This window comes from Pinus tabuliformis, chromosome X, assembly GCF_031772625.1.
Source record: "Pinus tabuliformis cultivar Carrire ecotype Pingquan chromosome X, CPIR1, whole genome shotgun sequence".
In the NCBI taxonomy this organism is placed as follows: Eukaryota; Viridiplantae; Streptophyta; class Pinopsida; order Pinales; family Pinaceae; genus Pinus; species Pinus tabuliformis.
The window spans coordinates 869318380-869340526 of record NC_142308.1 but is presented as its reverse complement, the minus strand read 5'-3'; the positions used below and the strand labels follow the sequence as shown (position 1 = coordinate 869340526).

At 39.7% G+C, this 22147-nt stretch overlaps 1 protein-coding gene across 1 annotated transcript; it reads left to right on the top strand.

The window, feature by feature from the left end:
* Positions 1-4894: 4894 nt before the first annotated feature.
* Positions 4895-5986, top strand: LOC149142469 (glucan endo-1,3-beta-glucosidase 13-like). Its single transcript, XM_089448804.1, has 3 exons — positions 4895-5052; positions 5286-5537; positions 5658-5986. The coding sequence occupies exons 1-3, from the start codon at positions 4986-4988 to the stop codon at positions 5690-5692; spliced, it is 354 nt and encodes a 117-aa protein (XP_089304930.1). The 5' UTR covers positions 4895-4985; the 3' UTR covers positions 5693-5986.
* Positions 5987-22147: the final 16161 nt, after the last annotated feature.

Sequence of the window (22147 nt, the reverse complement as noted above, 5' to 3'; positions counted from 1 at the left end):
AAAAGGTGTGTAAGGATGCATGAGTCAGTGATTTTAATGCCTTCTATCCTACCCCTTCTATGTTCAGCTCCAATGATCTTGCTCAATCCTTCCATGATGAGAAGAAATAGAAGTGGGGAGAGTGGACATCCTTGTCTGAGCCCACGCTCAGCATGAAAAAATGGGGTAGTTGCTCCATTGATTAGTACACTGAAAGATACATTGGTGATACAACACATTATCCATTTAATATAAGCATAGGGAAAGCCCAAATGAGTTAATAACATCCTGATATAGAGCTAGTTGACTCTGTCAAAAGCTTTTGATAAATCAACTTTTAAAATCATGCCTTTCAATTTTCTCAGATGGACAAAATGAAGTAATTCCTGAGCTGTTCCAAAGGCTTCATGAATTTGTTGATTTTGGAGGAAGGCAAATTGCTTAAGGGATATGTGGGAAGATGGGATGGGTTTGATGCGGTTAGTGATGATATTGGTGATAATCTTATAGATGCAATTACAAAGAGATATAGGACGAAAGTCATTGAAAGTGGAGGGGTTATCTGATTTAGGGATAAGGGAAATAAATGTAGAGTTGATGGCCGCAGACATTTTACCATTCCTACAGCAAACCCCAATGACCTTTAGTAGATTTGTGCCTTAAATTTCAAAAAAAGCAATGTAGAACTCAATAGACCAACCATCCGGTCCTGGGCTCTTATCTTTCTTGAACCATTTTAATGTGGCTTCAAGTTCTCCCATAGTAACCTACCATGTAAGTTCTAGAGCCTCGTCCTGATCTGCAAACCTAGGGAAATTCTCAACAGTGCGCATAACTTCCACCAAGTTAACAATATGAGGAGCCTTGTAAATGTATTTAAAGTGTGAGGTGGCTAGGTTAGCCAGATCGTAGGATGATTGAATTGTATGCCCCTGTTCATTCTGTAGTTCCCATATTGTATTTATGGCCTTCCGTCCATTAGCAAATTTATGATAGAATCTGGTGTTATCATCACCCTCCTTTAACTAGATCGCCTTGCTTCTAAGTCTCCAGCTTTCTTCCCTGTCCTTCAGTATTTGTGTCCTTTGCTGGATAAGGGAGGTGATCATATCTTTGTGGTCCTGGGTGTAAAATGTGCCTTCAATGTTTTCCTCATATGTGGATATTTCCTGTTCAACATTCCGAAGCATGAGATCATCCTGTATCCTTTTCTTATGTGCCCAATCTTTGGATAAGGATTTCAACTCCTTTAGGTTGTGAACAAACCCATCAACAATATCCCCTCCTTCCCCAATCAAGTGATTAATCCAGTAATCAGATACTAGTTTCATATACGAGGGGTCTCGTAACCAAGAAGAGTTAAACTTGAAGGGTGCCTTAATTCTGTGCTTACCACCACCCAATTCAAGAAAAGTAGGTCTGTGATCAGATATGCCTCCTGATCCTACCCATTTTCTAATCCGTGGAACCTCATTGCATAATGCCTCGATGAGAAATCGATCCAGTCTCCTGGATAGACTGTGTTCCCCAATTCTTTGTTCCTCCAGGTGTCTTGAATCTTTGCAGAGGGGATGTCAATCCAGTTGTGATCCTTGAAAAAAAATCAGACAGCCCATCTATCTGAGCCTATTGACTCCACGATTCCATGAAACCAATATAGAAATTTGAGTCCCCTCCCAGGATGATACTGTCTTTCTGGATAATTGAGGAGCTAAGCAATTTCCTCTAGTAATCAGCCCTATCATGACAAGGGCCATATACATTGATAATTTTGTATTCTGCCTCTAAGGTGGTAGAGTATATGTCAGCCCCCAAGTGTCCGATTCCCCCCCAAACCCTTTTCAATTCAATGGTGCGAATATTAACTCCTAGAGAAATGCCTCCAGAGCGGCCTGAAACATCCAGTGCATGGAATGACCAACCAGGCAACCATGATTCCAAGAGAGGGATAATAGTGTTGGACATGCCTAGGGTTTCTTGTAGAAATATGATGTCAACTGTAACTAATGAAAAAAATCTTCTCAAAGCTAGTTTTTTACCAGGGCTAACTAACCCTCGATAATTGAAAGATAGGATCTTCATGGAGTGGGGGGCGGGGGGGTGGCGGGGTGCTAGGGTATTCCTTGCTCTAAGAACCTTATCAAGTGTCAGCTGTTTGCCTAGCGCCACCTCTTCACCAACAAGGTGCTTGGCTTTGGAAAGGGATGATGGTCGTCCCGTGGGAGGTTTAAGGGGTGTAGGGGTGACTTCCAGATCAAATCCGACAACATCCGGTGCATGAAGTCTGCCTTTTGAACGCAGATGATATCGGGAGATGGAGGATACCAAATAGGGAAGCGAGGGGTGGAAGGGCACCGAAGTGATGGATGGTTGGGAAAATGAAAATATCGGAGGGGGGCTTGAAAGGTGCAAGCCACATTGATGGGTTGAGACGGCCTGGTACCATGATTAATCATATGACCCACATAGGGGGGAATACAGTGAGATGAATGCGGATTAAGTGTAGATGAGATCAATGTGGGATTTGAATTAATTGAACTATTTGTTACAGCTATTGATGAGGTGTGAGAGAAAGAAGAAATAGACATACCCGTGGAGAAGACATCTCCCTGAGCCGCCCGAGATCTCGTCAGTGGAGGGGAGGGTGGCTGGTAAGGTGTCTTCCCACGCTTCTTCTTTGATCCTTTAGCAGTGTCCACCTTCGCAACTTCATTTGCCGTCTGTTGTTCCTCTGTATCTTCCACCTCGGTCGGCTGCTATGGATGAGGTTCTAGTTTTTCAAAATCCTTGTTTTGTGCCTCTTTCTTATCCTTGCGGTTCAGTAGACAATTTCTGAATAGGTGTCCAACCTTATGAGATCTTCGGCACTGATAAGGTACTCCTTCGTAATCCAATAACTACTTTCGCGAGAAGGATCTCCATTGAATGGTGATGTGTTCCTGCAGTCCTCCTCTAGTGCCTAAGTGCACCAAGGTCCTTGCATTGGCCATCATACCTGTGGTCTGGAATGATTTATCATATTCCATGTATGTGCCGAGTGAGTTCCCAATCCTTGTGAATATATCTTCTAACCAAAATTGCAACGACAAGCCAGGTAGCCTAATCCAAATAGGTCTAGCCCCAATCTGTTCTGTCTCCGGGTCAAATAAGGGCGTCTATAGCTTCAATAAAATAGGGGCATGCTCGAAATGCCAATAGGAGGACAATACCCAGTTCGTGTGGTCAGGTCTCGCAAATCTCAACACGAACCAATTGCACACGAATGTTTGAAAAAAGGGGATGTTGACCAAGTGGTGTCCCCAAACCTTTGAGGCGCAAATTTTCAAGCGTGCCACAAAGTAATTTCGACCCCTAATTTTTCTAACAAGAACTCTATCTGCAAAATCCATGGTGTCTCCCCACTGAATATCCTCCTCGAGCCTCAAAATTACGTCCTCTGCCTGGTCTTAAAGCATTTATACTTCTTCAGGAGTTAAGGCTCACCTGCAGATGGGTGATGTTTCGAACCTCTTTCAGTATCCTCTGTAACTTCCACCGAAGGGTTAGGGTTTGCGGGGATGGCATCCGAGAGCGGTGGAATGGTCGTGAAACAGCCTGATGGGGGGGTAGAAGAGAGGGGGGGTTCAGGGGAGCCTGTTCAGTAGCGGCATTGGTAACGGCAAGTGTAGTGTGGGTAACCGAGGTCGACAGGGGTTCAAGAACAGGATCAGGGTCATCGGGGCTAGGGTTAAGGCAACTCGAGATAAACCCCAAGGTAGACGGTGACGGGGGAGGTGAGGAGAGAGCCAGCCAGGTTGGCAGGTCATCCGGTAAGATAACTGTAGGGTTGGAAGGACCAGAAAACTGTGGTAGCTCATCAGTAGTGCCGGTTAGGATGTCGCTGTAAGTTAGCAAGCCCTCCGATGCTGAATGCGTGGACATCCAAATGGATCCCTCCTCCAGCGGGTCTTCCGAGTAGTCCACTAGGTCTATGTCCATCGCGCCAGCTACCAGTGGAGCAAGAAACGATACGAGCAGTAAGTCCGGCGACAAGGGCGGTAACCGACAGTGTACATGGGAATGGTGGAGAAGCAATGTTGTCGAGGATGCTAAACTGTCGAGGAGGTAGCAGGTTGCGGGTAAACGAGGAGTTATGTAGCCGGGGTACCGCGTCGATGAGCCAGCGAGGAGGAGAGTGAAGTAAAAAAACCCTTCAGATAAAAACTGAAGTAAAAAATACCCCCCTAGACTACTTGTTCCGAGAAAATAATGTCGAGACGGGTCGGATAAGCTATCTGCAACAGTATCCCGTATTGCAGACCGTAAACCCTCTCATTCTTACATCTCTCCTCGCTTGACACAACTCATTTCCCAACCTCACATCAGGCATTGTCCTTTAATTTTTTATAATATATAAATAAAAATAAGTTTAAGAGGGTAATTTAATTAGTTAATGTGATGTGATGAAAATGATGAAAATGAATTGTTACGCATTAAGAGATTTGAAGTTTAAATTTCCTAATTTATCTATGTTTATCTGAACATATATAAAATGCTTAAAAATTATAGTGATAATAAACAAAATCAACGCATATCACTCTAGAACTAAACTAACCTGATTTTTACTTCATCTAATCACAGAAATAAAATAACAAACATATATATAATATCATATCTTATAATAAATCAAGTAAAAAAAATAAAATATCCCTTTTATCTTGAACTCCTCATGAATAATAATCGGTCCCTATTTTTGGATAATATGGGCATACCTCAAATCAAAGACAAAAATAAAATAGCATAAAGTAATAATTATAATGATAGGAAAACAAGTACAAAGTTAATAAAAAAGTTAATCTTCCCAATTAAACCCAAGTACACATTAAATATATTTTAGTGACATCTTCAACAGTTATCCTATAAAATATATTTAAAAACATCTACCAAAGTGGTAAAGTTTTATCTCGCTCCTGGAAGGCATTGGGAATCGTCGAGATCAGATCAGTCACACGGCGACCAGTACAGCAATGATTCTTTGGCCTCGCCCTCTGCTCTTGCTACTTACGATATTTGTCTCCGCAGCAACTCTCACAGGTATCTTAATGTCGTTTTTCTTCTCTTCTTCTGCACTGAATGAATAATTTGATTTGGTAGGTTTTGGTTATAGATACAGGCTGTATTTTCTGTGGCCATTAATGTTCTCGTTTTCTCCCAAGGAACCCATTAGGTATCTGTGAATTCAGGCAGATCTGTTCTGTATTAGTTACAGAGTCATTTTCCCTGCTGGAATAATGAATTGTTATTTGGGTATGTTGAGCGCTGAGCAGAGGGAGCTGTGGCACAGTGGTGTATAGCAGATCCACAGGCACCTGATGACATGTTGCAGAGCGCACTGGATTGGGTATGCGGTTACGGAGGAGCAGACTGCAGCAAAATACAGCCCAACCAAGAGTGCTTCTTGCCAGAAAGTCTGGCCTCCCATGCCTCCATTGCGTTCAACAGTTACTGGCAGAAGTTGAAGCATCAAGGGGCTTCCTGTTATTTCGATTCTGCAGCTTTCGTCTCTGAAAGCGATCCAAGTAAGTGGGTTTCTCTGCAATTTCTGTTAATTGCATCTCTGCACAGTAAAATCATGTAATGTTTGATTTGATTATGGCTTTGATTTGGGATGGACATGTGGTCATTGCATTGCATTGCAGGCCACGATGGGTGTGAGTACGATTTTGTTCCATAAACATTAATCCACATGATATATGGGAGGGCAGCAATAGCATTTTAACACAGGGTTGTGAAATTTCTGGTTTCCTGGTAACTTACTGGGTTCTCCTCTTCAATTTAATATGGCCTGGAATTTGCCCCATATTTTGGTCTTTTAATTAAAAAATCTATCCGGTATGATTTACAGTTTATTAGAATATTATCTTTACAATTCTATAAATTTATTGCAGGAATATTTTATTCATTATTATGGAATGTGATTTGAGATGTTTGAGATTTTGGAAATGAAAAATTATTGACTTTTATTATATATCAATTTTTTCTAAATTTCATCGTAATTCATCCATAAATTGATAATTACAACCAATTTTAATCATATAACTTTACATATTTAATTTTCTTCCAAATTGAGATCTCACTCAATATGGAAATGAAGATTCCAATCATATATTTTTTTTAACCCCTCTTTCTCTAGTTTTTTTTTTTAAACTCCTCTTTCTCTGAATCATTTTGCTAAACAACATACTACCAAATAGATATTTAGACTAATTAACAATTGCAATCATTTTGCTAAATAATTTCAACATCTACCTACCAAATAGATAATTAGACTAATTAACAATTGCAATCATTTTGCTAAATAATGTCAACATCTACCTACCAAATAGATAATTTGATTAACAATTAGAGTTTAGATAATTTAATTAACAATTAGAATTTGAAATGTAATCATTTTTACCATGAAATTCTAATCATATCTACCCACTAAGTAGACAATTTGAGGATGCCTTAAAGTTTAAAGAGATTCCAATTATATAGCTCTTTTCATACTTGGCTTCATATGGTTAGGATAAGTCTTAATAATAACAATCATTCTCTCAAATAATTTCAGCGAACAATTTCAACATTTATCAATTTAGACAATATAATTATGCATTAAAGTTTAAAAAGAAAAACATTTTAAATATTTATATGAATGTTATATGAATATAATGTTAGAATAGGTGAGCCCCACTAGGTTTGAAGTTCAAGCCTCACAGAGAGGAGTTGATGGAAGCCAATTTTGGAGGAATTAAACTATCCCAAGGGGCATCCAAGCTTAACCAAGCTTTGCACAATCATTTGCATAATCCTAGTAATAGCATCCCACTAGTGGGCAATCCATACTTCCATCAATACATGAGATGTTGTAGAATGATTATAATGATATATGGATTTAGTATTATTATGACAATAGTGTATAATAATTAAATATATTATTTTATTGGAGGCATTAATGTATATATAATAGAATATTGTTAATTTCATAAAATTGTGTATATGTATTATTTTTTTAATAGATAATAATGAATAAATAGGTAATTTCATTTATTCATTTTTTATATGAGAATATTAGATTTTTCAAATAAATGTTCATATCTATTGTGTAAAGGAACTATGCATATAATGTATAATCAATTTTTATTTTATCAAACAAATTGATATAAGGGGTGTTCGATCAAAGTTAACATTGTCAAGTGACTTTGGATTATAAATAGACATAGTCATATGAAATTGTAATTACACATTGGTTGATGATCTAAGTACTTAGAGTTTAGTAGTCAAAATTATACATTTGGATCTTCTCACTTGATTTAAAGATAAGTATTGTGTCTTTTTAATAGTGAGTTTCCCACATGATATTCTAGTTGTTTGTTGTTATAAATATTGTGTTTGATTTGTTATGTGATTGGTTATGGTTGTGGTAATTAATTGAATGGTACATTGATATTTAGCCTTGTTATTTTAAGTTATATTAAGTATTTCAATTATGATCATATTATTGGTTAAATAGCTATGGTTTCTTTTGGTATTTAGTTTATTATGGTTTTGAACAATATTGTAGTGATCAAATATTTGTTAAAGGTTTAAGTAATGTTATGATAGTTTGTTTTATTTAGTTAGAGTTAGAATTTTTAGGTCCTTCATCAACTCACTTGATTGTAAAGGTTTATTTTGCATATTTTGTGTTCAGGTTGGAGTTTCTTTTAGACCCAACGTTTTAGGGAAATTCTACAAGCTCATGACCTTTTCGTAAAAGGATCTCATCATTATAAAATTCCATAAGGGGTTTTTGGAGGCAAGTACAAAATTCGGGGAAACAAGAAAGTTTAATGCCATCAAAAAATAAGACCGGAAATCCTAATCCTAATCCAAACCTAAACTAGGAGGGTGTGCAAGCATCAAAGTTATCACCAAAGACTAGAAAATTAACACCTAAAAAAATTCATCTTATTGCAATCGAATCCAAGGATTCAATAGAATCATAACAAGAACATGAATATATGGAAACTAATTTCCCCAAGGGATCAATGTGAAATTCCATCAATCTTTTGAAGAACCCAAGGAACAAGAGTAAAGGATGTGTACTATGAAGAGAAGAAGTAGAAGAAAACTCATGACAAGTTTCAACCCAACAAATATGTGTTTCCCTCTTTTGGTGGCATGAGAATTTTGGATGATCATTTGTTCACCTTCAACACCCATTAGAGGATGAAAAAGAAAGTGACAAATTAACCGAATTGTTAACACCAAAGGTTCTACAAGGGTGCAACACTAAAGTGTTATCAAGATCTCGTAAGTAGCTAAATTTCAGAAGCTAGGATTATGTGGTTAATAAAATAAAGAAGGATTATGAGTAGCTCACCATGAAAACCTTGTTCTTTTATAAATATTAGAAGAACATTAGATATGCATGTTGAAGTTGTGCAATGATATGAATCCTAATTGGGGGACATTTTCATCCATATAAAAGTGTAATATTTTAGGACCAATAAATTTGAATTGGTTCATGTTAGACCTTTGGCCTACCTTTTAATCATAGATATGAGGAAATAGATCAAAGTGGACACTGAGATGGAAAATAAAATGGAGGTGAATGCTCAAGATAAGGAGCATCACCATGAGTATTGGGCCCATATGAGGATCATTGAAACTAAATGATAGAAGTCAAACCAAACAAAGAAAGACGAGCAACTTGATAATAAAGACACATAAACGATACAAGAACACAAACAAGTTGAATAGATTCAACTTTCACTACAAATGAAACATTAACAAGAAAAATATTTGAGCAAATATAACTTCAACATGAAGAACCGAGGCTAATTTTGGGTCATACAGGGGATTGGGGTGACAAGACACTTTCAAACCATGAAATTGATACTTAGAGATGGAACAACATTAGAAATTCTTTCAAGCCCAATCCCAAGCCTAGCAAATGTTTAAAAATGTCCATGAATAAAGGAAGAAAGGGTTGGAAGTGTTTCAACAAGGAAGCATGGACACTCAATAATTATATTTTTAGTATTCAAAGACAAGTGTGTCTTTACCTCTATTGTCTACTTGTGTATGTTACAAGATTATGTTCCTAGTTTAACGATCCTCCATCCAAGAATTATGAAATGATTCAAGTGGATGAATAAGTTTAAGAGACATGCAAGGAAGCTTTTATTACAACTCAATATATACTCAACAAGTATGAACAAACTAGGTTTGATGAACAACATATACCAAATGAAGAAGGTTGGGAATTTATAGAGCAAAATTGAGCATTGGAGAAAACACTCGAAGATATTAGAAAACACAATCAATTTTATGAAGTATATTTCTTAAAGACCACGTCCACATCTAAGGAAGGAGGAATCACGGTAGAATAAGAAACAAGAACAAATCAATTAGTTATTAGGAATGTGATGAGATAAGAAATGCCTGAAGAATGTTCTATTAGTTTCTTGATTTTCTACTCAATGTTGATAAGTATGGAAATTTAGATTTAGATGCAATAAAAGTGAGAAAGGTGAATATCTTCTTCTGAAATGACATATATGTTCCAACTACTATCATGGAGAAGCCAATATGTGGTCCGATGATTAACCTAGATTTTGATATCAACATTATTACATCATCTATTTGGATGAAATTCTCAACCAACCACCATTATTTCACATCTTGGTGATGATGTAGAAACCTATTTATATAACATGTAAACCTATTAGAAGAATGATAACAATTAAGGCATGCAACTTTGGGATTAAGACATAGGCCAATTTTGTGGTGTTGAAGCTTCAGAGAGAAGCATATTAGATATTTCTAGAAAGACCATGGATATATTCCGTGAAATGAATAATTTTCTCTCATAATTAAATTCACATTGATGTTCAATCAAGACCAAAAGGAAGTAATCATTTCACTTAACAAAATAAAATGAGTGGTTGAGACTAAAACAAATGGAAATAAAACATATGAGTTGTCAAGACCAAGGTCCAAAATGGTTTACCTATATGTAGCTAACCAAAATAATTTGACCCAAAGTTTGACAACCAAGGCATTTTGCACATGGAGGTTATGTTGGAATAACACATTGATAGAGTATTTCAAGAATGGTATATAAAAACCATGAAGTATAGCCTTGTTATGTCATGATCATGTTCATATTTGAAGTGCAACATACCAACAAAATAACATAAAATGAGGATGGGAGAGATCCTATAAATCACATTGAAACAATTGAGAAATGATGCAATTTTTTCTTTAACAAGAAAAAGTGCAAGAGTATTTTATAACATTTTGAACGGTGATTTTTTAATGGTCACAAGGGGATTACTCTTGAAGATCTAAAACATAATACATGAGTGGATATAAGGAATATTTAATTTTTCAATATCTATTTTGGTATAATGGTAGATAATGGGTTAAGAGAATTTAAAATTATGTAGGTTATAGTAATTTTTTAAATTTTCAACACAAATTTGTTGAACACACGACAAATTTCCGTAAGGGACTATCAATAATGATAAGCCAAGTTATCATTCAGGAGTTGTATAGATAAGAGGAAAATGTGGTAAGTTCTAATAATAGGGGTAATTTTTTTAATTTTGTGCCTGTGTTTTGAACATTTTTTTTGTAAGGGACCCTTCCATGTCAATGGTTGATGCCTTGTTTTAACCACAACTAACACTAACTTGTGAAAAGGTCATGGCTCTATTTTTATGTTGATTAAGTAAAATTAAAGGAGGAAAGTATTGCAAGTATCATGAGGCAATAGGTACCAGTCGTAAAGGCTCATATAAATCAAATAGGAACAACGAAGGAATTTGGAACCCCATAAGAGTAGAAGTGCATATACTACTAGGCTTTATCAACAAATTTCTTGTAAGTGGTACCATCATAAAGAAGAAAAAAGAGAAAGAAAGGTTTGAAATACATTGTGGAAGACTAGGTTTATTGTCAATTTGAATTAAGGATTCACCAATGATAATATACCATGACTACTTAAATATGGAAAAGAAGCACAAAGTTGCATATGAGAATACTTAATGAATAGATTGTATTCGAAGTATCAACACTCGATAATGAAGAATATATTCTCAATAGCCATACCAAATAACAAATCAATCATATATATATATATATATATATAGAGAGAGAGAGAGAGAGAGAGAGAGAGAGAGAGAGAGGAAAAATGACAAATCAATAACACATAAAATTCACATGAGAATAATTGAATAAAATCAACATTGCAAAAGGATAAGGATATCCCAAATATTGGGAATCATTGATTGTTGGGTTGAAAAAGTGGTAATCAAGGTCATATCCTATTTGGGAAATCACAAATGTCTACACCTACAATTTTTAGTATCCAAAAGGGATCTTAAAGGATGGAAATGTGTAAAGTGAATTTCATCTAAATGTTAACCTAATGAGTTAAGGGCCATCCAAAATGAATTCAAAGTACAAAGAGAACATACATGAGGAATATCCAAATATGTTTGGTGTTGATATCATTTAGCCTCTAAAGGAGAGGGAATGGATCTCATCAATAATAATGGCGATCATAATTAAGAATCTATGTAGAATTTTAAAAATAAATCATTTAACCATCAAAGACCCCTATACAACAATTTTATAGAGGAAATGTTAGGAGTTGCAAGAAGATAATTTGTTACACCCATGATGAGTATTCAAGATAGAATCAAGAAATGATAATTAAGAAGGATCAACCAATTATAACATCTATGATTAGATGACAAGCTTATGCATATCCACAAAACATCATTCAATCTAGTTGATGTACCATCCTACCTCTCCAACTACTATAATGTGTGGTTCTAGTATCACTTATTTGCATCACTACAACTTGGTATCCCTTTTCAAAAAACAAATGTTAGCACACAGTAGGATTTTGCAATGTGAACTTGTGTTGAATTTTAATGCATGAGCATCAACCCTGAATCAGACATTCTTTATTAGACCCAAGGGGGTCATGAAATTTTCCTAAGGGGAAGAAATTTTAAGCAACCATATATGTATGTACAGATAAGGCAGCGAGGTAGCCTAGGATGTGGAACTCAATCAACTTAGAGTAGAACTCGATCAGTTAAGCATATGAGCTGAAGTTGCCCTAGAAATTACATTATACATTTATCTATAAATGTCATTGGTTTTGAGTAATACAATGGATTGAGTTGAGCTTCTATGTGTATTATTCTCTTTTGTGCATTATATATTTTATCTTTTGAAATAAGTGATGTGTTTAAGACTCCTCTTTGTAGATATAATCATTAATGAGGATAAATATCCCTAGGCTTTCACTGGCTCGATATTTCCCTAAGTTGGGGTGATAATTTCGATTCAATGTTGAATCAAAACCTAATATTGGGTGTTCGTAATAAGCTCTGCAAATAATCTTTCCTCTATTGCATTATGGGGGTTTGTGTGTCACCCCTATAATGGAATGTGAATGTAAGAGTTTGAGACCTGGCTCAATATCCATAGAAGCAAGTCCAACAATATGAGTCTTGTAGAAAGGGTGTGAATGCCCCTAGAGAATAGAGATCGAGGACTGGAGAAAAGCTATGTGTGGGGAAAGGAAAGACTATGCAATTGTGATCTACATAGATTCGAGTCACCTATTTAAAACAAAAGTTCACAGCTCGACGAGATGCACACAGAGATTAGGGCTAGTTGTTAACAAGTCCCTTCGACGATCATTTTAGCCTAGTGAACGGAACCTCGATTGCATCCCCTCTCCCTGCAATTAATATTATTCATTGGTTAAATCGATGGTGGAGAGCCATTGTGGACCCTCCTCCTTTTGTTTATGTCACAGGGGTACTCCTCCATGAATCAATGAGATTCGTTGATCCTCCACCAGTAAATCCCTATTTTTCGATTGATAGAGTGGACCTGTGAGTGTGGACCCCACAACACTATAATTAACCAAGGTCGTCCATCTCAGTTGTCCATCCTTTGTCATCGATTTATTTTTACTGGTTCGTAGTGTTGCTTAACCTTCAACATGACAAAAGGGTGAGGTGAAGTGCATGGAGTTGGGTCATATGGGAACAAGACTGTGGGCTAACTAAGGGAGCTCTAATGCCACCAGGAGCCAAGAGAAAGTTTACAGAGAAATCATTACAGAAAAAGCAGAGAAATCATTACAGAGAAAAATTAAGGAAATTAAGGTGAAAGAATACCAAGGGTCAATACCATGGTATTAGCCCATAATATTGAGCGGAGTAATGGTTATTTCATCATGTCTAAGAATACCATAAGTTCTAAGTGTTGTTTTGGTCTAAGGTATTGAGAAAGGATAAAACTATATAAGGAGGAGAAGATCAAAGGGCTAAGGGTACAAGTAATGAATATCTTATGAAGTGTTAGATCAAAAGCAATTATGCATGTTATGGGTTTTTGATGCTTTGTTTGATCTAGACTAAGTATGCACCTGAGTGTTTGATGATGTATGAGATCTAATGATGGAACAAGATCATAATGACTTATAATTATGAGATCTGAAAATTGATAGGATAGATCTTAGTGCTAACAAATGTTTTGTGCTTTAAATGTTATGATATGGGTATATCTGAAGATTGGAATAGCTACGAAGTTATAAGTTTTTATCTGCAGATTTGTACGCTAGTTCGCCTTGGTGAAGGTGCGTATACACGCTGGTTCGACACTTCCAAGTAGTGTATGCAAAAGAAAATCCTATTGTTTAGAGATAACTGATATAACTAATCAATGTTGTTGTTTTACTGCTGTGTGTAAATGATGTATTATTAGATCTGAAAGTAGAACTTAATGCATAAGTACATTGATTCTGATTGATTAATTGAGAAGGGTGATTTTTTCTACTGTCTGTTTAGATATCTGTAATTTGAAAGCAAATTTTCATATTGTTATTGGTTGGTATCGTTTTGATTCAAAGTTTTTTATGATTCAATAATTTTGGAGGTATACACACGTTTTGTTAAAGGAAGTAGTCTATACACGCAGGTTAACTTTTTTGATTTTCTAATGTGTGAAATGTAAATAATTATTTTTAATAATTTTTGAAGTGGTCTTTTTCTTCATATTTTCTTGCTTTTTTTTTTTTTTTTTTTTTTTTTGAGGTTTTTATTGTTTCGCATATTTAAAAAAGAACGTTGATATTTTGAATTTTCAATATTCTACATATTTATACATTGTTAATTAATTTTTCAATCCACAAGAAATAATTGTTTCTAAAAAACATTATTTTCTAACAATTGACATAAAAATAGCCATTTTTAACATAAATATAATTAAAAAAATACACGTTTTGATAATTTTTTGCTACAATTGACATGCGAAAATCACAATTTTTATACGAAAATTTTAACTAAAAATAGTTAAATAAATTTTTTTTTATGAATTTCATATCAAAAAAATAATAATAATCATTTTTTTTTCAAAAAATAATGGTTAACTTAAAAATTAATGCGAAAATCACATATTGCAAATATTCAACACATAACAACTTTAATTGAGTGTATATTCTTCTCATAAAATGTCAAAGTCAAAACATTGCAAGTATAACTACTTAATAGTTACAAAAAATGAGCTTGATTTCCAAGCATAACTTAAATTTAATCAACAATGTCACGTAATCCAAACTCTTCGTCCTCTAGAGTTTCATCATTGTTTTCTTCCTCAATATTTTCTGCTTCATTTTGCTCATTTTCGTCTTCTAATGGATCTTTCATGTCTGTCAATCTCCCAATGTATGTCTTTCCAAACATCCCATGTAATGGTGGTTGAGGTTCCTTTGCCTTTTTTGTGACACGTGATTCACTAAAGTCCCCTTTCTTCAACCCAATTTCTTGCATTGCATCTGGAAGAAATTGAAGAGCATTAATTCTTTGCTGAATGAAATTGCATTGTAATGGATCTTTTTCAATTGCAATGCAATTTCTTCCTTTTTGAAGGCAGCATGCTAGTGTTGTACTTAGTTATCAAGCACAAAAGAAATAATGAAGTAAATTAGTACAATGACATATTAATTAAAAAAATAACATATTGAAATTCAATTCTATATAATAAAACTTACCTGAGCCAGAAAATAAATCCAGAACCCAATCTCCTTCATTTGAACATATGTCTATAAGATAGTTAATCAATAATTGTGGTTTTTGATAAATGTTAATTATCTCTCCTTTTGCTTCTTTGTCTTCATATGTTAGTTTTCTTACAACAGCATCATAACTCAGTATTTTGCTATGACTCTTTCCGTCCACCCGATTAAAAATCATAAACATACAACTATCATCTTTTGCCCCACTATCAATATGAATGAACTCACAATTATTTATAAATACTTGATCATCATGGTTAAGAAGATTTGACTTTTCCCTGTAACATGAAATAGTAAAAGTTCAATCAACTTGTACATAAATGAATTTTTCAAACATTTTAAACGTCTTACCATGTAAGCTGCATCCTTGAATTCGTTTTCCCTTTGAAGCTTGACAATATCATTGCCAATTGTGTGTCTGAATGAAATGTCACAAATCTCCATAATGGTGATGACATGACTTCTACAAATCCCGCAACCAGTTCACTAAAAGCTTGATAAGTATAAGGGTCACTATCATAGTCAATATTTGGAACATTGAAACCATGGGGAATATCTGCAATAACTGGGGCATACTCCCTTTTAAGTATGAGTTTAGCAATGTCTTCACAATTGCCTTGTATTACTTGATATTGAACAGTGTCTAGCCCATTCCAAATGAAATGAGTAAGAGTTGGATCAAGTTCAACATTCTTAACACTTTGCTTCCTCAGTCTTTCGGTATTTATTTTTTCAATAAAGGTTCTGAAGCTAGTTGGCGCTCCATTATCATCCTTCTTCATCTTTTATAAAATAAACAAATATATGTGTAAGCTATAAATTAAAAATAGTACACAGATGAATAAAAACGAATGTGTAAATCAAGATACCTTTTTAAATGCAAGATAAAAAGCTTTTAATGCTGATGTAGAACTTGAATCTGGATAGTTACGTACGACATCATCCCAACTATCTTCATTCAACAATCTAACCATTTGTTCTTGAATTTTCATGTAAACTTTGTGACTACATAGATAAAGTAACAAAAAGTCAATATAATGATATGTATAACAAATACTACCAAGAACAACATGTTTTATTTAAAAGAAAATTATAATATAGAAATAAATAAAAATTATGCAACAAACTTACTTTTGAAATTCCTCGGACATTTCCTCCAATGATAATTCCCCTGAATTCACACGAGATAATATTGTTTTGACAATTTTTCATCTTTCACTCTTTGCATTGCTCTCCAAGGTGTGATAGTCATATCTTCTGGAAGCTGCTTCAAGTCAGAACCTAATTTACTGCCGCCACATATCAATGGCTTAGACTTTTTAACCTTCTGGTTTTTAATGCCAATGTTTTCCCACATGCTAAAAATCTCATCAATCAAGTTCCAAACATCTCCAGTTCTAAATGCCAATTGGAAAATGTTATCAACACCTTTGAATATGTCACTAGGAAGGTTGCGTTTTCCACCTTTTGAATTGGGTTTCTCTTCAATTTGATAGCCTATTTCCATACAACATTCCCTTCGGAAATATAAAGTAACATTTATCCTATCCCCACCACATTTTTCTTGAAATTCACTATGAATAAATCTAACCCTTTGGATGAAAGTCATAGACATCCTATATTCATTATCTGAATTATGATCCCATGCCACTAACTTTGCTTCTATATCCAATAAACCAACGTAAATGATACATTTCATTGTTTCAAAACGTGGGTTATTGGGATATTCCTCCATCAATTGTCTTTGAGCTTCTACAGAATGGTTCCCCCAAGCACATAATAATTGTATTCAAAACATTTTGACTTATCAAATGCTTCTTTGTTGGGAACTTGAACTGGATCAACAAGAAGCACATAATTAACCACATGAGCATATGGATTATACCTCATCAATGTCTTCAAGTTGTGAACATGCAGATGGTGTGGCTTTCTGACTTGATATTGACATTGTCCTTCACTTGCCTTATAGGTTTGTCTGACATTAAGCTGAAATGTACGACCACCATCAATTAAGTTTTTCTTTGACAAATTCTGTCGAATGGCATTTTGTTTTATTTTGATAATACCATCCTCTAAATCACCTGGTGTAATGATTTCTCTGCTTTCTTTTGAAGTTTCACTAGCCTGTTCTTGACTGTTGGTAATGACTACTTCAAAATCTTCAACTTTACTTTTCTTCGTCATAACATTCTCAACAGATTTATTTTTTGGCGTTGTTACTTTTGGTCTTTTACGGCTCTTCTCAGTTCCAATGTCATCTTTAGTAACGACAACATATGCTTCACTGTCAGTTTCAACTTCATTGCCATCAAAAGTAACTTGTTTACCCTTGCTAGATTTGTCCACTAGAGGCCTTTTTTCTAATCCTTTGGATGTAGTTTTGTAGCATCATCAATTACTACATTTTGCTTGTTTTCCATATCTTTTTTTGACACTGAGTAAAAACTGCTGACAACTTTCATGATATCATGCTCTATGAAATGAATGCCTCCCAACCTAATTGAAAAACTTTCAACAAAATTCTGCCAAATAAAATATCATATTTCAATAAAAACAAAATTAAAAAATATAGCGAGACACTTTCAAGAAAACAAAATACAAATATAAATGACAATACTTACGATGTTTCCTTTCATCTCATTTACAATTTGTTTACACAACTTTGTAGATACATCTCTCGTGTCATACAATGAATATGTTAGTTGATATTTAATCCTTTCATGTGACTTGGGAGCTTTTGTAAGTATGTAAACAACTTCAGTGTCTGGTACCGAACACATATCTATGACTCTTTCCATCAGCTCAAAAATTCCATTTTCATTCGGTATATCAATATATAGATATATGTTCACACTTTGACTTTCTTTTTCTTTCACATACCATATTCTTGATGGGAATTTCACCTCTTTTGAATTCTTCCAGTTTGAAATCATCTTCTTAACATTTGAGGCACTTGAAAGATTTGTAGCCATGAGCTTAGGTGGAGTTCGTTCACTAATGTTTTTTGAAGATGCACCTTTAAGTGTCTTAGGTCCAGACATATTCACAGAAATCTTCTTTGATGCCATTTTCCTGAAAAATAGAAACACAAATTAGTAAACAACGAAAACATATTAACTTAAATCTACAACGAAAACATATCCTAAATTTTTAATTTGTATAAGCAGATAATTGAAATTAAAAAAATATTAACACTAAGAAATGGCAGAAGCCCACTGACACCACCCTGTCCATCCACGGAGTGGTGGGAAATTTCCCACCACTTACCCTGCACGCCCCCTACCCCTCTTCCCCCTCAACAGACCCACACCATCCCACCCCACAATTGGATGGCCATCCAACCGCACTCTTACCCCCCTTCCACACCTCCCCCCTACCCCCACGCCATGCCACCCCACCCCCCAACCACTGCCCCTCCACGCCCCCCTTCACCCCCTAACCCCACTACCGACCCACAACCCCAATGCCACTCCACCCCCTTTCCGCTCTCCCCAACCCCCAACATCCTACCCCCTTCCCCCCAACGTCCGCCAGCCTAGCCCACCCTTACCCACCTTCCACCTATTCCGCCTACCCGCCTCGCCCCCAACTGAACCACCCCTCCCCGCAATCGAATGGCTACCCCAGCCCACGTTTACCCCTCCTTCCCTCTACCCCTTAACCCCCCCTCCCCTACCTCATCCCCCCTACCTCACTCCCCCCAGACTCACCCCTCATCCACCCCTCCTCCCTTCCTCTCACCTCACCCCTCATCCCCCCCCAACTACCTGCGGCCACCCCTACCCCTTGTTCCCCCTCACTCTACCCCCCCTCACCCCTCATCCCCCTCACTCCCCTTGTTCCCCCTCACTCTACCCGGACCCCCCTCACCCCTCACCACCTCCTCCTTCCCAACCTTCCCTCTCACCCCTCGTTCCCCCCTGCCCCTCTCACCCCCACCTCACCTCACTCTACCTACCCATCCCCGCCTCACCTTTCATCTCTCCCCTCACTCCCCTTCTCCCCCCTCTACCTAGCACTCCCCTTCTCCCCCCTCTACCTAGCACTCCCCCCTCACCCCTCATTCCCCCTCATACCCCCTCCCTCCCTCACCTCAACCCCCCCCCCCTCACCTCACCCCTCGTTGCCCCCCTCACTCTACCTCCTTCTACCCCTCATCCCTCCCCCTCACCTCACCCCTCTACCCGGGTTGCCCACCCTCCCCCTCATTCCCCCCTCACTCTAGCTCATTCTAACCCCTCATCCCTCCCCCTCACCTCACCCCTCTACCCGGGCCCCCTCATTCCCCTTCATCCCCCCCACTCCCTCTACCCGGCCGCCCCCCTTCCCTGAACCCTTAACTCACCCCACCCACCCTACCTCTACCTCCCTTAACACCCTCAACCCCACTCCCTCCACCTCACCCTTACCCCTCACCCACTAGTCCCCCTCCATAACCCCCCCATCCCCTCAGCTCTCCCCCTCTACCCCTGGGACCCTACCCTCACCCTCACCCTACTCCCCCCCTGGGCGCCCCCCACTAAATCTACCTACCTGTACCCCCGGCGGTCCCCCCTTAACCCTACCCCAGCCCCACCCCCTTAAACCCCCTCCCAAACCCCTTAACCCTACCCCATCCCCCCGCGGCCTACCCCCTCAACCGACCACCCATACTCCCCGCCCCACGCTAACCCCCTTCCCAAAACCACCCCCGGCCCCGCGTTAACAGTACCCCATCCCGCCCCCGGCCCACCCACTTAACGCCCCCACCCAACCCATACCCAAACCACCCCCTGGCCCCCCTTAACCTTACCCCATCCCTACCCCCCCCCCCAATACCCCCATCCCCCCACCCACTTAACCCCCCTCACCCCACCCACCCCCCACATCCCCCGCCGCCCACCCAACCCATACCCGCCCACCCAAACCATACCTGCCCAACCCATACCCGCCCCCGACCACCCAACCCATACCCGCCCCCCAAACCCCCCAACCCAACCTCGCCCCGCCCGCCCAACCCAACCCTGCCACCCCCCCCCTCCCCGCCCCCTCCCATCCCCGCCCGGCCGCCACCCAACCCCGCCCCCCACCCGGCCCCCTCCTATCCCCGCCCCGCCTCTCCCCCTCACCCTCCCTCCTCCCGCTCGGACAGCCACCCAGGAGTGCCTGCGGGCCGCCGGGTTGGCGCGCGGGCGGCAGTGCCCCACCCTGCGCCACCTCGGCGGCCCGCCCGGGGTGGCCGTCCAATTCCCGGAATCAGATGGCCACCTTGGGCGGGCCGGCGGCTCGTTAGGGTGGCGAGGGGCGGGCGACAACGCCCCGCCCAACGCCACCCCGGCGCCCCACAGGCACGCCCGGGGTGGCCGTCCAATTCTCGAAATCGAACGGTCACCTCACGTCCACCGGCGGGCCGCCAGGGTGGCGCAGGGCGCTGCCGCTGCCCCACCCCGCGCCACCCCGGCGACCCGCCCTGCCCTACGCCACCCCGGCGGCCCGCAGGTGCGCCCGGGTGGCCGTCCAAGCGGGAGGAGGAGGAGAGAGGGCGAGGGGGAGGGGTGGGGGGCGGGGTTACGAGCGGCGGGTATGGGTTGGGTGGGGGGGAAGGGTTAAGGGCGGGGGGGGGGAGGGCAGGTTAAGGGGGGTGGAGTGGGGCGGGTATGGGGGGGGTTAAGGGGGGTGGAGTGGGGCGGGTATGGGGGGGTTTAAGGTGGGGGGCGGGTTAAGGGGGGTGGGGCGTATGGTGGGGGGGGGGGGGTAAAGGGGTTTGGAGATGGGAGGGCGGTTAAGGGGGATGGAGGGGGGCGGGTATGGGGGGGTTAAGGGGGTGGAGGCGTATGGGGGGGGGGAGGGTTAAGGGGGGTGGGGGGGCGGTTGGGAATGGGAGGGGGGATAAGGGGGGTGGGTGTGAGGGGGCGGTAGGGGGGATGGGGTGGGGGAGGAGTGTGTATGGGTTTGGGGGGGCGGCGGATGGGATAGGGTTAAGGGGGGCCTGCCAAGGGTATGGGTAGGTTTAGTGGGGGGCGCCCAGGGGGAAGTAGGGTGAGAGTGAGGGTAGGGTCCAAGGGGTAGAGGGGGAGGGCCGAGGGGATGGGGGGTTATGGAGTGGGGTTGGGGGGCTTATGGAGGCGGGCCGGGGGGTGAGGGGTAAGGGTGAGGTGAAGGGAGTGGGGTTGTGGCGGGGGGGTGGAACAGGGATGAGGGGTGACGGGGGGGAGTTGGGGGTTGTGGTGGGGGGGTAAGGGGGCTGTAGGGGTAGAGTGGGGAGAAACGAGGGGTGAGGTGAGGGGGAAGGGAAGGGGAGTTGGGTAGGGGGGCAGGTGGGTGGCTCCAGGGGAGTGAGGTAGGGGGCCGGGTAGGGGTAGGGGTCGTGTGGGGTAGGGAGGTCAGGCGGAAGGGGGGTTGAGGGGTGAGGGGGAAAGGGGTTACTGAGTTTGGGGAGGGGCCCGGAAGGGTGTGCGGAGGGAGTGGGTGGCTGGCCGATTGCAGGATGGGGTTGCCCTGGGCCCACCATGCTCACGTCGAAAATATTTGTTAATTTGGTTGACAAAAAATTTTAAGTTTATAAAAAAAAAAATCTAGTGGCCGGTCGATTGCAGGATGGGGTTGCCCTCAGCCGTCCATACTCATGACGGAAATATTTCTTAATTTGGTTGACAAAAAATTTTAAGTTTAGAAAAGAAATCTACTTCGTTAAACTAATTTAATATTAGAAATTTCAAAGAAAAAATTTTAACTGACCTTTCAATTGCGGAAATTCTTCGTTGAATATATTGTTGATCCCAATGTAGCTGCTCCACAAATTCACTCCAAGTATTTTAACAAACTTCAGCAAACCTTGATGTAACGTGAGTAATAGTGATAATGGAATATATAGGTGAAACTGCGAAGATGTTTTATCATACGGTGAATGCGGGATTAATTAGTTTTAATAAATTTTAACATGTTAATTTTTTATGGCGATGAATGAAAATATGATAAAGCGAACAGTTTGGAATTGTTTTATAGCGGGGTGAATGTGGGATTACCTTGTTTCTAAATGTATTATAAAAATTTAAAAAAACATTCAATTGTTTAGTA

What these genes read in the sequence shown, in the direction of transcription:
- LOC149142469 (XM_089448804.1), top strand. Translation starts at nt 4,986, where the DNA reads ATGATTCTTTGGCCTCGCCCTCTGCTCTTGCTACTTACGATATTTGTC. An exon ending in CTCCGCAGCAACTCTCACAG is followed by an intron (nt 5,053 to 5,285) that starts GTATCTTAATGT and finishes AGCGCTGAGCAG; the next exon opens with AGGGAGCTGTGGCACAGTGG. An exon ending in CGTCTCTGAAAGCGATCCAA is followed by an intron (nt 5,538 to 5,657) that starts GTAAGTGGGTTT and finishes ATTGCATTGCAG; the next exon opens with GCCACGATGGGTGTGAGTAC.